At 39.3% G+C, this 15,002-nt stretch overlaps 1 protein-coding gene across 4 annotated transcripts; it reads left to right on the top strand.

The window, feature by feature from the left end:
- The first annotated feature begins 2,041 nt into the window (after nucleotides 1-2,041).
- Nucleotides 2,042-14,185, top strand: prkg3 (protein kinase cGMP-dependent 3). Of its 4 annotated transcripts, XR_013630401.1 has the most exons (23): nucleotides 2,042-3,272; nucleotides 5,529-5,618; nucleotides 5,691-5,753; nucleotides 5,826-5,952; nucleotides 6,938-7,104; nucleotides 7,173-7,286; nucleotides 7,533-7,638; nucleotides 9,448-9,511; nucleotides 10,605-10,682; nucleotides 10,794-10,882; nucleotides 11,272-11,337; nucleotides 11,480-11,527; nucleotides 11,607-11,648; nucleotides 11,715-11,826; nucleotides 11,906-12,042; nucleotides 12,104-12,193; nucleotides 12,301-12,442; nucleotides 12,525-12,688; nucleotides 12,809-12,925; nucleotides 13,012-13,074; nucleotides 13,140-13,215; nucleotides 13,307-13,619; nucleotides 13,656-14,185. XR_013630401.1 is itself a non-coding variant. In XM_058056350.2 (22 exons), exons 2-22 carry the CDS (start codon nucleotides 5,531-5,533, stop codon nucleotides 13,391-13,393), a joined length of 2,040 nt encoding a protein of 679 aa, XP_057912333.2. In that variant the 5' UTR covers nucleotides 2,042-3,272; nucleotides 5,529-5,530; the 3' UTR covers nucleotides 13,394-14,185. The 4 variants fall into 4 exon arrangements, 2 of the variants coding, with proteins under 2 accessions (XP_057912333.2, XP_078655262.1); XM_058056350.2 differs by having other exon boundaries at nucleotides 13,307-14,185; XR_013630402.1 differs by lacking the exons at nucleotides 13,307-13,619; nucleotides 13,656-14,185 and having other exon boundaries at nucleotides 12,829-12,925.
- Nucleotides 14,186-15,002: the final 817 nt, after the last annotated feature.

Below are 15,002 nucleotides of genomic sequence, written 5' to 3'. Positions count from 1 at the left end.
CCGCTGTTAGCCCCGCCGCATGAGCAGTGACGGTAAAAGCATTTTAGACTTCACGGGGATTCCAGCCCCAGACCCATGTAACCAATCACGATGCATCTGATTTCCTAACAATGAGCTCAGCTTCCTGAGCGCATACATATGTAACCCCCCCCCCCACCCCTTGTCAATGCACTGAAAAACCACATCACCACAGTCCCAATGACGTGTGGTCAACTGTCATGCACGGCTGTCTCTTCTATGTTGCACTTCACACACAGGCGTACACTCCACATATTACATTGGAGTTTAAATAATACACAAAGAATGTAAATAAAGCCAAAAGAGAGCAATTGAACCAACACAAAATGAAGATGATACAAGTACTTACAGTACCTTCTGGCTTCCTGCACGTCCACAGCGTGTGGCAGCTTTTACACACACAGGGAATAATGACACACAACTCATTTTCCTTCCTTTTTTTCTTGCTGTGTAGCCCTGTTGCAATTTACACAAACTCAAAGGAACCGTTCCTTTTTGGGACACTTTCACTCACTCTTGTTGGGCAAGGAGGTCCAATAAACCTTCTCTAGCATCATCATATGCTATAGCATAAACACATCCTCTTATATAGACTAACACGTCCATAGTGTATAAGACATAGCATCATATAGTCATATAAAACAGCCATAGTGCATAAGACAGCATCATATAGTCATATAAAACAGCCATAGCATATAAGACATAGCATCATATAGTCATATAAAACAGCCATAGTGTATAAGACAGCATCATATAGTCATATAAAACAGCCATAGCATATAAGACATAGCATCATATAGTCATATAAAACAGCCATAGTGTATAAGACAGCATCATATAGTCATATAAAACAGCCATAGCATATAAGACATAGCATCATATAGTCATATAAAACAGCCATAGTGTATAAGACAGCATCATATAGTCATATAAAACAGCCCTAGCATATAAGACATAGCATCATATAGTCATGTAAAACAGCCATACCGTATAAGACAGCATCATATAGTCATGTAAAACAGCCATAGTGTATAAGACAGCATCATATAGTCATCTAAAACAGCCATAGTGTATAAGACATAGCATCGTATAGTCATATAAAACAGCCATAGCATATAAGACATAGCATCATATAGTCATATAAAACAGCCATAGCGTATAAGACATAGCATCATATCGTCATATAAAACAGCCATAGTGTATAAGACATAGCATTGTATACTCATATAAAACAGCCATAGTGTGTAAGACATAGCATCATATAGTCATATAAAACAGCCATAGTGTATAAGACAGCATCATATAGTCATATAAAACAGCCATAGTGTATAAGACAGCATCATATAGTCATCTAAAACAGCCATAGCGTATAAGACATAGCATCATATTGTCATATAAAACAGCCATAGTGTATAAGACAGCATCATATAGTCATATAAAACAGCCATAGTGTGTAAGACATAGCATCATATAGTCATATAAAACAGCCATAGTGTATAAGACAGCATCATATAGTCATATAAAACAGCCATAGCGTATAAGACATAGCATCATATAGTCATATAAAACATCCATAGTGTATAGTACATAGCATCATATCATCATATAAAACAGCCATAGTGTATAAGACAGCATCATATAGTCATATAAAACAGCCATAGTGTATAAGACAGCATCATATAGTCATATAAAACAGCCATAGCGTATAAGACATAGCATCATATTGTCTTATTAAACAGCCATAGTGTATAAGGCATAGCATCATATCGTCATATAAAACAGCCATAGTGTATAAGACAGCATCATATAGTCATATAAAACAGCCATAGTGTATAAGACAGCATCATATAGTCATCTAAAACAGCCATAGCGTATAAGACATAGCATCATATTGTCATATAAAACAGCCATAGTGTATAAGACAGCATCATATAGTCATATAAAACAGCCATAGCGCGTAAGACATAGCATTGTATAGTCATATAAAACAGCCATAATGTATAGGACAGCACATTGATAACATTGCTGCTGTGCTGTGCAATATACAGTAAAAATGTTTAAAAAATGACCATGTAGTACTAGTACTAGGGAGGAGTTTGTATACACTCCTATAAAACTGAAAGACAACAGTGATTCCCCAACTCCACCACTAGATGGCGCCAGTATGCCATGTTTATAGTTTATTGGAATGCATTTTTAAACCCCCGGATGTCATCAGGTTACATTGTGGTTGTCTGCAATGATGCATTTCAGGTTACGTGTTTAACTGTGATGTCAAAACACATAGCTTTTCACCTACTGTACTATATGGCAGTACAGTATTATGCGCCTGTCATAAAATGCCATCGGTTGACCTCCATATTCCATGACTTCCATTGTCTGCAGTGAATTTGGATAAATACACTCTATCACCATGACACCGCAAACGGAAAATAGGCTGTAGTGCACGCATGGCCCGTCACAGCCTTCCACTTTCGGAGGTCTTTTTATCTCACCGTGAGGGTCACGGGTGTCGCTGATTAACCACGCCGCGTATCAATAATTAACCATAAACAATAAAAAAGCCCACGCCCTCTGTCACAACTCTAACCCTTTAGCCTCATTTAGATACATTTAATGACCCTGCAGAGTGGAGTGATGTCTTTGGTTCTATGAGGGTTTCATATTAGTATGTTAAGAAGGGATAGCAGGCGACCTGCTGGTGCATGGATCAGATGGGTTATACCATCATGATTTTGAGGTGTTATGACTGTTCCATTGTTGCCATCAAGCAATGAAAGTGAGTTGTATTTGCATTGTTTTAACTAAAACATAATTGAGTATAATCCTGCTTGCTGTATCCATCCTAGTTGTTGTTTTACAAAGACAAAAGTACTGCTACCGGTGGCCTTGTACACACGCATGCATTGTTACAGTCACCCTTTTGAGTTTTCTCACCAGTGCATCATCCTCCTCTTCGTCCCCCCACCTGGAGAGATAATGGGAGGAGCCTCAGGTTATGGTAAATGATTCAACACCAGAGCTGCTGAGATTGACAGGAAGAGAGACTGGGAGAAAGAAGAAAAGAGAGAGCGAGCGAGCCAAAGGGAAACAGATAAAAAGCAGAAGACGAGGCATGTCGGCTGAGAAGGTGTCGCAGCGGCACACGTGAAGAAAGTGGAAGAAGGTCTTACAAAACTTCGACTAAACCAATGCGGCCTCTATGAGGTGGCCGGCCCCTCGTACTTTCTCCTGATCTCACAAACGACCCACAGGTGAGTGCCACTTCCTCATGTGCTTTTACTAATATTAATATCATAGATGAGTCATACAAGTAATGCCATTGTTCCGCCCACCAGTTATTAATGATAATCACCGCTTTGCATCAAAAAAGCCAATAAAAACCTCAAAATAATCCATAAAAGTCCCTGACACTATATGTACGATCGTTAATGCATGAGCCCCTACATTATTAATGGGCTCCTCCTGCCAGTTATTGATGATAACCACCTTGCATAGTAGAAATAAATAAAAACGATCAAAAATAAGCCACAAAGACAAAAGTCAACTTGACTTCAAATTGTCTATACTCAAATCAGTATAGACAAATCATACTGTATCATTAATTGCCCCCTTCCCCCTGCCAGTTATTATTACTCATGATAACCTCCACCAGGTACAATAGAAATAAGTAGAAAGACACTAAATAATCCGCCCAAAGTGTCATATAAGCAAGACAATTGCTCCTCCAGCCAGTTATTAATGATAACCACCACCTTGCCCAATAGAAATAATGTTACTAATGATGACCAGCGCCCTAATAACAGAAATAAATAGCCCCAAATGTTCGAGAGTTGCAGTAGTAGATGGTTGTATGAGGAAGTAATGGCAGTGGAGGAGAAAGTACTGTACATACAGTACTAGCTTTCTTCATTAACTTTTCACCAGTAAGGTTATTACTTAGGTCTTATGTGACAGAGCTGCCGTTTTATTTATGTGAGCAAGTACATACAACACTTAGGAACTGGCCTCATGTGCAGCCATGCTTGATGTGTGTGTGTGTGTGTGTGTGTGTGTGTGTGTACACGCCATCTTAGGGTCAGAGTGACCTCCTTTCTTGAAGTCATAATGATCAGTGTAAAATGTTCATGTTAATCATAAACACTCGTGTTCTTCATGTTAATGTTGAGAATGTTTTAAATCAGCGGTGTCCAAAGTGAGGCCTGGGAGACATTTGTGTGTCATTTAACAGGAAAACTTTTAATGAGAATAATATTATATTCATTTTCTACCGCTTGTCCTCACGAGGGTCGTGGGGGGTGCTAGAGCCTATCCCAGCTGTCTTTGGGCGAGAGGCAGGGTACACCCTGGACTGGTCACCAGCCAATCACAGGGCACATATAGACAAACAACCATTCACACTCACATTCATACCTATGGACAATTTGGAGTGGCCAATTAACCTAGCATGTTTTTGGAATGTGGGAGGAAACCGGAGTACCCGGAGAGAACATGCAAACTCCACACAGAGATAGCCGAGGGTGGAATTGAACTCTGGTCTCCTAGCTACGAGGTCTGCGTGCTAACCACTCGACCACCGTGCAGCTAAATGTCATATTATGAGGGAAATTTTGTAATTTGGGGGGTCAAAATATTCTGAAAAAAATTTTACAAGAATAATTTTGGAATATTTGGGGTGGAGTGGGATAATGTCATTTTTATAGCATAGAGTCAAAATATTAAAGGGGAAAAAAGTCATAATATTATGAGAAACAAACAAAACAACAAATAAAATTGTAATTTCAGGAAAATTAGGTTAGGGAATGTGTTATCATTTAACAAGAAAGCATTTGGAAAATTAAAATAGGAAAAATATTTTGAATATTTCCATGAAATCCTTATATAACTTATATAATATAATTTCATAGCATGCTTTACAAAATAAGAACATGACCCTTTGCATCCTTTCGTTTTTCAGTATATGGCCCTCTCTGGACTAGGTTTGGACACCCCTGCTTTAAAAACACACTATGTAGGATTTGTTTACATCTATAAAATCATGTTATTAGCACACCGGCTTGTCGTAAGGAGCAGTGGCATCTCTGTCTTTGCCACGAGGACCCGTGAATAATATCAGACCAGCCAGGACAACCTCTCATGTTGTGTTAACCCTGGCACAACTGTTCCTGACTGTGTCTTTAACACTAACCTGAGAGCAATATACAGGGCGAGGCAGTCGTAATCATGGCGCCTCACGTGATGTGTGTGGTTATCGTCCAGTGCAGAGTTTCACTGTCCAGCTCCATTGTATCAGCGGTGTGTGTTTGTTCAATATGTTTGGATTCGATTGTGCATCCAAGCGCCAGTAATTCATGCAAGCGGGTTAAAAATGAAGATCCTAACAGATAAAGTTGCATGTGTGCAAACAAAGGTCTGGTAATTATTATCACACATTAGTGCTGCACAATTAAGAATTCTTCTTCCAGAACCACCTTTCAAAGAGGTCTTCTCACATCTTCTTCCCCATGCAGTGATGGAGAAACAAATGGAGGAGCTCAGGCAGCAGCTGGAGAAACAGTGTCTCATCAACCAGGAGCTGCAGAGGCAAAACAAAGACTTGGGTGTGTAGCACAGCAGGTGACATCCATGCACCCGTGCACGTCCACCAGTCATCCACCAACTTGTCTTCACAGAGCAACGTCTGCAGGAGAAAGAGAAACTTCTACAGGAGCTCCACGGTCAATATCACAACCTCGGTGAGAAATACACCGTGTGTCGGTGACATTCACTCGGTCGCTAACGCTTCACAAATGATTTATGCCTGGCAGAGTTCCCGCCACAGGACAGCAATGAGGTCCAAACAGAGTTTAGGAAGAGTCGCGCTGCTGTCATCGCATCCGAACCAATCCCAGAGACGGTGGATATCAGGAAGTCCAGGGTGAAGAAAACTGTCAGGTCAGCCCAGTAACCCCAATATTGTGGCCATCATTAGGCAATATAGGCGGATGCTAAGGGTGCTAGATGTGCTAAATGTGCTCAATGTGCAGAACAAATTTTTTTATAATTAAATTAACATATTTTGAAAATGTTGAAATTAATGAACAAATAATTAATTTTTTAAACCTGATTTACTATATTAATTGAGTCATCTTAAAAACACCCAGGTGGCAGTTTGTGAATATACATCAAATACAAATAATCACAAAAATAAAATAATATTTTATTTAATTTTTAAATTTTAATTAAAAAAATGTAAATTAAATAACAAATAATAAAATCTCAGCATTTAAATTTATTTAAATTTGTTTAGTTTTTTTCATAACCTAGTGAACACCCTATGTGGGGAAATCAGGGTTAAACTATAAAAACAAATTAGAAGTCAATTACCATTGCTGGTATACACTGTACGTTCGATGTTGCCTACCATTGTAGTACTTGTACTTGTAGTATTACTATAGTTGGTATTGGAAAGCCCTTCACATGTGTAAATATTAGTAAATGCTGAGGTATTATTAGGACGGAAGAAGAAAAGAAGCAGCTTTTGGTTTTCTTTGGTTTTCATTGAAGTACTTATTTATCTCAATATAATATTCATTCATTTTCTACCGCTTATCCTCACGAGGGTCGCGGGGGTGCTGGAGCCTATCCCAGCTGTCTTTGGGCGAGAGGCGGGTTACACCCTGGACTGGTCGCCAGCCAATCACAGGGCACATATAGACAAACAACCATTCACACTCACATTCATACTTATGGACAATTTGGAGTTGCCAATTAACCTAGCATGTTAACATAGAGAACATGCAAACTCCACACAGAGATGGCTGAGGGTGGAATTGAACTCGGGTCTCCCAGCTGTGAGGCCTGCACGCTAACCACTCGTCAATATAATATATGTTAAATAAAATAATACATGTCTGTCTTGTTTCTCTCCCTTTTCCAGTGAGACCAGTTTGATTGTCAAAGCCATCCAGAAAAATGACTTCCTGAGTCGCCTGGACGACGAACAAATAGCCATGATGGTGGATCTTCTGGAGACGAGCAACATCAGCCGTGGTTCTGAAGTCATCCAAGAAGGCTGTGAAGGGGACAGCATGTACATAGTCGCAGGTGACTGTATTTTTTAACATTGTGTCTGTATATGATAATGTAACCTTGTAACCTTTGCCCTTCAATAGCCGGCGAGCTCCTTGTCACACAGTCAGGTCGCAACCTGCGGACTCTAACCAGCGGTGACGTCTTTGGAGAGCTGGCCATCCTTTACAACTGCAAACGAACAGCCACAGTGAAAGGTGACTTGTCTGCTGTATGGATGAATAGACGTGCCTGGCTGGTGCATCTCATGAGTGATAATGTTGTGAGTTTAGTTTGCATAGCGGGCAAGAATGTGAATGATTGATGATTTAAGCCTTTGGCGGTCATTTGTATTCATAAATCATCATGGCATGACTTACAGTATATAACCATGAATAAAAGCAGCGTGGAATAAGAGTAAACATCTTTGCTCATTTTTCAATGTGGCGTGTGTTTGATTGCAGCCAAGACGGAAGTGCGTTTGTGGTGCATGGAGAGACAGACCTACAGGACCATCATCACCAACAAATCCAAGAAGAAACGAGAGCAGCTCATGGGATTCTTGAAAACGTGGGTCTTAATCCTCACCTTCTGTACCGGCCATTTTAGACGATTTTGAGTTTGGTCCTACTTTTAACATTCTTTAGTAATCCGCAGTTGAACATGAGTAAGTTTCAGGAAAATTTTAGTTCCCCACTAAAAAAAAAAGTGAGAGAACCAGCATAAACGTGGGTCTGAATCCTCACCTTCTGTACCAGCCATTTTGAATGATTTTGGCTGATCTTTCAAGGCGCACGGTATTGCAATATTGGAACATTTAACCTACCAAAAGAACGATTAGACTTCCATCTTTCATCTGAAAAAAAAAAGTTTGGTCCTACTTTTTAACATTCTTTAGTAATCCGCAGTAGAACATGAGTAAGTTTCAGGAAAATTTTTGTTCCTCACTAAAAAAAAAAAAAAAGTGAGAGAACCAGCATAAACGTGGGTCTTAATCCTCACCTTCTGTATCAGCCATTTTGGCTGATTTTGGCTGATCTTTCAAGGCGCACAGTATTGGAATATTGGAACATTTAACCTACCAAAAGAAAGATTAGACACCCACGTTTCATCTGGAAAAAAAAGTTTGATCCTACCTTTTAACATTCTTCAGTAATCCGCAGTAGAACATGAGTAAGTTTCAGGAAAATTTTTGTTCCTCACTAAAAAAAAAAACCCAAAAAAGTGAGAGAACCAGCATAAACGTGGGTCTTAATCCTCACCTTCTGTACCAGCCATTTTGGATGATTTGGCTGATCTTTCAAGGCGCACAGTATTGGAATATTGGAACATTTAACCTACCAAAAGAAAGATTAGACACCCACGTTTCATCTGAAAAAAAAGTTTGGTCCTACCTTTTAACATTCTTCAGTAATCCGCAGTACAACATGAGTAAGTTTCAGGAAAATTTTTGTTCCTCACTAAAAAAAAACAACAAAAAAAAGTGAGAGAACCAGCATAAACGTGGGTCTTAATCCTCACCTTCTGTACCAGCCATTTTGGATGATTTTGGCTGATCTTTCAAGGCGCACAGTATTGGAATATTGGAACATTTAACCTACCAAAAGAAAGATTAGACACCCACGTTTCATCTGAAAAAAAAGTTTGATCCTACCTTTTAACATTCTTTAGTAATCAGCAGTAGAACATGAGTAAGTTTCAGGAAAATTTTTGTTCCCCACTAAAAAAAAGTGAGAGAACCAGCATAAATGTGGGGGTGGGCGTTACGCAACATTTTGGTATTGATTTTTTAATGTAAAAAAATTGAATTGGAACTAAGTCATAACAAAAATCAAGATACCTCTGAATTTGGGATTTGTTCCATCATAATCAACTCACTTTTTCCAGCCATTTTTCAAAAAACAATCCTGTCAGTACCGGCCATTTTGTACAATTTTGGCTGATCTTTCAAGGCACACGATGTTTGAATATTGGAACATTTAACCTACCAAAAAAAGATTAGACTCCCGCCTTTCATCAGAAAACAGTCTTTTCCGTTCTTTAGTAATCAGCAGCACAACATAGGTATGTTTCAGGACATTTTCAGTTCCCCACTAAAAAAAGTGAGAAAACCACTTTGATACTTTTGATACTTTGATACAAATATTTGTTGTTTTTATGATAGCTAAAATATATCAAAATAATTTATTTACAAATATAACACCATTAAGTATTTGTGTACGTGTGTTCTGGAGTGCAATTTTCCTCCAATGCTACAATTGTGGCTATACTGATACTACTTTGGATCCATCTGCCCACCCCTGTCTTATATTTCAGTGGAGTAAACACAACTCCCTATTTCACATCCCATTGTTTTTTTTTTTTTTACACCGTCTTAAGGTCTCGTACTCTGAAGGACCTGAATGACGTCCAGCTGTCCAAAATCATTGACTCCATGGAAGAGGTGTGTGCCTTTCTTTCACTTTCTTTCATTGCTCTCCTGCTTTTTCAATGGAGTAAAATAGAGCAGCTATACAAGATAACCAGCACAGAAAGCTTTCTAGATCTTCCAGAATCTGCACCTATTCCATCCTGTTGTACAGCTTGTACCTGGGCATGCTCATGTAAGGAAGTCCGGCTCACATACTGAGTCGAGTCATCCCAAACTTCTTAAAGGGGTCACTTCTGAAACTTTGGCATGGTTTAACACGAGAACACAACATTCTAACTACATTTATATTAAAGTGGAAAATTTTAATTTATGCATTATTTTTACATTTTAATGCAGGGGTGTTCAAAGTGCAGCTCAAAGGCCATATGAGGGCTCCCAGATTATTGTGCACATATTAGAAATAAAATTAAACAAACAAAAAAACAGCGAAAATAAGGCAAAAAGATAAAATGTTAAGAGAAAAAATTGAACTGTTTGTGCTAATAATTAATACCATAAATACATTAATAATTTTTTTTTGCCTTTTAACAAAATGTTAAAATACATCAAAATATCAGAGAGGCCCCCCTGCATCCATTTTGTTTGTGGTCTGCAGTTCAGAATGTTTGGACACTTCTGTTTGGATGTAAATGTTTGATTTATGCATTGATTTATCATATAATATTAATGATTGATGCTAATAATAATAATAACAATAATGATAATAATTATTATTATTATATATTTATTATATTATTATTAGGTATGTCTGATAATTATCTGCATAAAAATGCAATATCAGTTGATATCGGTATCATTTTTTTTTTCCCCGTTCATGAAAACCAATATTAAAAAATGCTGTATACAACACATATGTGTTCATTCCACTACCGGAGAGATATCGGTGTTGGAAATTGAGAATGGACAATATCGACATACCGTTTTTTGGCAAAAAAGCCAATATGGGACATCCCGAATTAATATAAATGCCTTTCTTCATTGATTGACAAGAAGTGATGTTCATTTTCCAGGTTTTGTTTCCTTGCCCTATATAGATCAAGTAGATCAAATGTACATTAAATGATAAAAAAGGGCCCTTTTGACACATGACAGCCTGTTTTCACAGGTGAAGTACCAGGACAAAGATGTCATCGTTCGAGAAGGAGCGGAAGGCAACACGTTCTACATTATCCTGAAAGGAGAGGTGTGATATATGTAATATATGTAAAATAGTACGTAACATATGTAATATATGCTTGTTTGTGTGTATCCACCCTCTTCTCATTCATGGCTGTGTTTTTGTTTCTTCCCTCAGGTCCTGGTGACTAAGAACGTGAACGGGCATCAGAAACAGATTCGTAGGATGGGGAAGGGGGAGCATTTCGGGGAACAGGCCCTCATACGGTAACCATGGTGATGACTCACACGCCTGAGGATGAAACTAGGGCTACTGCTAGCCCCCTTTTAGGCTGCTTTTTGCATCAGTTTCACACAAAAATGATGAAAAAAATCAATAATAATAAAACCCAGGATTTTTTTTGTTTGTTTGGCTTTTTACAAAATAAAAAAAAATGATAATTTTAGTATGCAGCCCAAAGTGATTTACTGTACATGAGTATGAATTGGAGGATTGACTAAGGTGGAATATCATTAGCACTAGGCTTTGATGTTGTCATGGAAACAGGCATGGATGGCTTCTAGATAATATTTCAGACTTCCACTGTCTGTATTGCGTTCATAATGTGACACCGCAATTAAATATCCAACCTTTTATTTTCCTTACGCGGATCCAGTGAAGTGTTAAGAACAGCCACCTGCGCCGCTGACGGCCCGGTGACATGCTTCTCCATCGACAAGGAGTGAGTCCACGTGATGATATCTGAAACACCGTTTTGGTATTTGGACGCAGGTTTGAGACATCTGACCCCATCCAAATGTCCAAATACTTTTGCTGTATTTTCCTGCCGTCATCATTTGAAGTCAATAAATGATCTCCTTCAGGGTGTTTGAAGAGACGATCCCAGTGGAGCACTTGGAGCTGTTTGATGAGTACGCACAGCGATATCACTTCTCTCCATTTGGTGAGGACAGTTTAATAAGATCTTTTTTTTTTTTTTTTTACCACCAGCTCCAAGATGCTCCAGGAGGCACAAGCTCCAGTAAAGTCAAGGTGAGCAGCATCGGAAGAGATGCTCTCACATCATGTCATGTGACTCTCCATGTCTGTGTATGATAGTCCCAGCTCCACCCTGAGGTTTAAGGACCTGGTTCCTGTCCTGTACCAGGAGGGTCGCTATCAAGGAGATCCGGTCACCCTCGGAGTAGGAGGCTTTGGTCGTGTAGAACTGGTGCCTGATGTTCTTCATTCTTTTATTTCAGCTTCTGTCAACCGCTTGTAGTTTGATAACCGTTTGTTGTGATTGGAAGATGACCACATTGAATCATGGGAGATATTACGCCATAAAGAGAGTCAGCAAGAAGCACATTGTTGCCAAGAGGCAAGAGGAGCACATGTTGTTTGAGAAGAAGATCCTTAAGGCCGTCCAGTGCGACTTCATTGTCAGGTAACACACACACACACACTGCCAGCTTCATGTTGTGTTATTGTCGGGTGTTTTTTTGCAGACTTCATGCAGCCTTCAAGGACACACGTTACATCTACATGGTGATGGAGTTTTGTGGCGGTGGAGAAATCTGGACCAAACTTAAAGAAGTGTGAGCAGAAAACACAAGCATAGCATAATTGCACTGCTATGCTAACTGATGTAATGTCTAACGTAGCATAACATAACATAATATAAGACCTCATGTGTGATGATCAGAGGGCGTTTTGACGAGCAGATTGCCATCTTCTGCACCTCATGCGTGGTGGAGGCCTACGCCTACCTCCATAAGAAGAACATCATGTACCGAGACCTGAAGCCGGAGAACCTGATGTTAGACGTACGTGGCTATGTCAAACTGGTGAGTTCATGTCCATTTCAGAACCATACATTTGCATAGTGTTCTATACAAAGCTGTACCATACCATATCGTGACCATGCAGGTGGACTTTGGTTTTGCCAAAGAGTTGGTGCGTGGGGAGAAGACGTACTCTTTTGTTGGTACTCCTGAATACATGGCGCCGGAGATCATCAAGAATCAGGGACATGACTTTGCTGTTGACTTTTGGTCGCTTGGCATTCTCATTTACGAGCTCCTGGTGGGAAGGTAAGGATGAAGCAAATATTATGCATCATAATTACTGTCCGTCATGTATCAACCACAAGGTGGCAGCAAAGAAACATACTTCTTTGGTGGGTTCATATTTCTTTTTTTCTTAATAATTAGCCCTCCCTTTTCGAGCTCAGAGCCACAAAAGATATATGCCAAGATTCTGGATGCGGTTCTGAATTATCCTCCATACTTAAGTGAAGCAGCCAAGTCCATCATTAGTAAGCTCTGCAGGTGACAAGAAGATGCTGAATATTGCATGATGGAACATTTAAATAAATATGATAGAATATTTACATTATTTACGTTTTTGCTTGCAGACCACGGCCAGGTCAGAGGTTAGGAAACACCAAAAACGGCATTAAAGACGTCCGACATCATCGGTAAGAATCAGTGCAGAAGTCTTTGGACGTACATCTGGCAACGTGCCTCCATCTTCTCCCTGCAGGTGGTTTAGTAACATGAACTGGCACAAGCTGCGTATGGCTCAAATCGACGCTCCCACTGTTCGCCTCATACGAAAGGCCAGTCAATCCATTTCGCCGCGCGTTCACACCTTCACGTGAAGATGGTTACGCTTTGAGGGTTAAATCCATCTTACGTTTCCCACTTTAGGGCCCCTGCTACATCAATTTCGATCGCTTCCCTCAGGATCAGACCAAGGCAGATGAGGAGTTCTCCGGCTGGGACCGTGACTTCTAACCTGTAAAAGGTCACCGCATTGCATTATTTACCATGTTCGGCAACAAAAATAAGGTGACAAAACCCAACGGTGCTGAAAGCCAACTCGGGAAAACGCAAAAAATAGTAATATTTGTTTGTTTTTTTAATTATTAGGCCCTGAAATAGTGTCAAATTCAAAACAACTGACTTGTACAAAAGCCAAATATTGATACATGTAAGACACACTTACAGAAAAGAGTATGAGGTGACAACTTTTGCTGCATGCTTTGAATGGGAAAAGGTTGCGCCATCTGGTGGACAAATAGTGTATAAAATTGAAAACCAGTTGTTTTTGTCATGAGGGTTTACACAACTTACATGACTAATATATTTGAAAAATTAAGAAGGAAATAACACAACCCTTCATATGGTTAACTTGCCTTATATCATGTTCCGCATAACTGTTTTGACTTTCTTCTTCTGCCATTATTTCCTGTTTGGTGCTTTTATTTTGTTACGTCTCCTGTTTGGGTTGAACGCAGTACCTTTACACTAGTTAGAGGGAGTTGGGGAGCACACCCGTGTTCGGGGTAACATTAAACCATATCCTCACAAAACATGACACCTTCTCTTCCATATGACTGTAAAATGCTGGAAAATGTGTTTTATTTCTATCGTCCTTGCTGTTTTATGTACAGATTATCCCCCCGATATTAATGAAGGTATACTAAAAGTTTGTATATGAGTCAGTAAAAATGTATTCTTATATCCTTGTGTTGCTTTTGTGATTTTATTTGTATTACTTCCACTTTTCATTGCATAAGAAAAATATCCCCCATCCAGACTTTAGAGACTCACCCTTAAAAGTGTCAATTTTTAAATCTCTAAAACTTGATCAGTCACATTTACTACTTTGCCCATACTAAACGTACAATACATGTTACTGTGCAGCCATCACTATTTCCCCCCAAAGCATGGGTAAAAAGGTCCGGGTGTCATTCATCCTCTCAGCAGGGGGAGGGGGGAGAGGATATGCTTTCTGCTGCCATTCTGCACATGACAGGAAAAAGGCTATTATAATTAGCCAAAGGTCAGAGTTGAAATAAACCACTTTGGATTTAGGTTACAAATTTCAGTCTGATTCCAAAGGTTATTCCCAATGAGGGGGGCTACCCAATGCTCTTAGTGGAATGTTTCCACCCCAGAATCAAAAATGGTACGGTCTTACTGTCTTACTTCATCATCCAAGAACCAGGAAGTAGCCCGATAGTTTACAAACAAGCTAATATAGCATTCCGGAATTATTTCACTTTACTTGGGCAAATATTTTTTTTCTTTTTGATAAATTTGACTTATGAAATAACTATTCCCTTCACCCCTGAATCAAATCAACGACTAGTACAATTCTGTTGTCATCCTCCATGAACCAAGTAGCCTGCTAGCTAAGGAAAGGACAATCAAAATCTATATTTTATCCTTGTGCTGTTTGAATTGCGATGGAACTGTTTCCTTCTCCTGCCCAAAAATGACACAGTCTTCTTGTCTGATAGGTCATCTTTTGTTGAAGGCATGTATTTTGTCGTTTTGCCGTGTAAGCTTCACCCCAGACTCAAAAAAGTCAATGGTATGACCCTGTTGGCATCATCCA

This window comes from Doryrhamphus excisus, linkage group LG19 (assembly GCF_037039965.1).
Source record: "Doryrhamphus excisus strain RoL-2023G ecotype Guam linkage group LG19, RoL_Dexc_Guam_v1.1, whole genome shotgun sequence".
In the NCBI taxonomy this organism is placed as follows: Eukaryota; Metazoa; Chordata; class Actinopteri; order Syngnathiformes; family Syngnathidae; genus Doryrhamphus; species Doryrhamphus excisus.
This window is presented reverse-complemented; position numbering and strand designations above follow the sequence as displayed.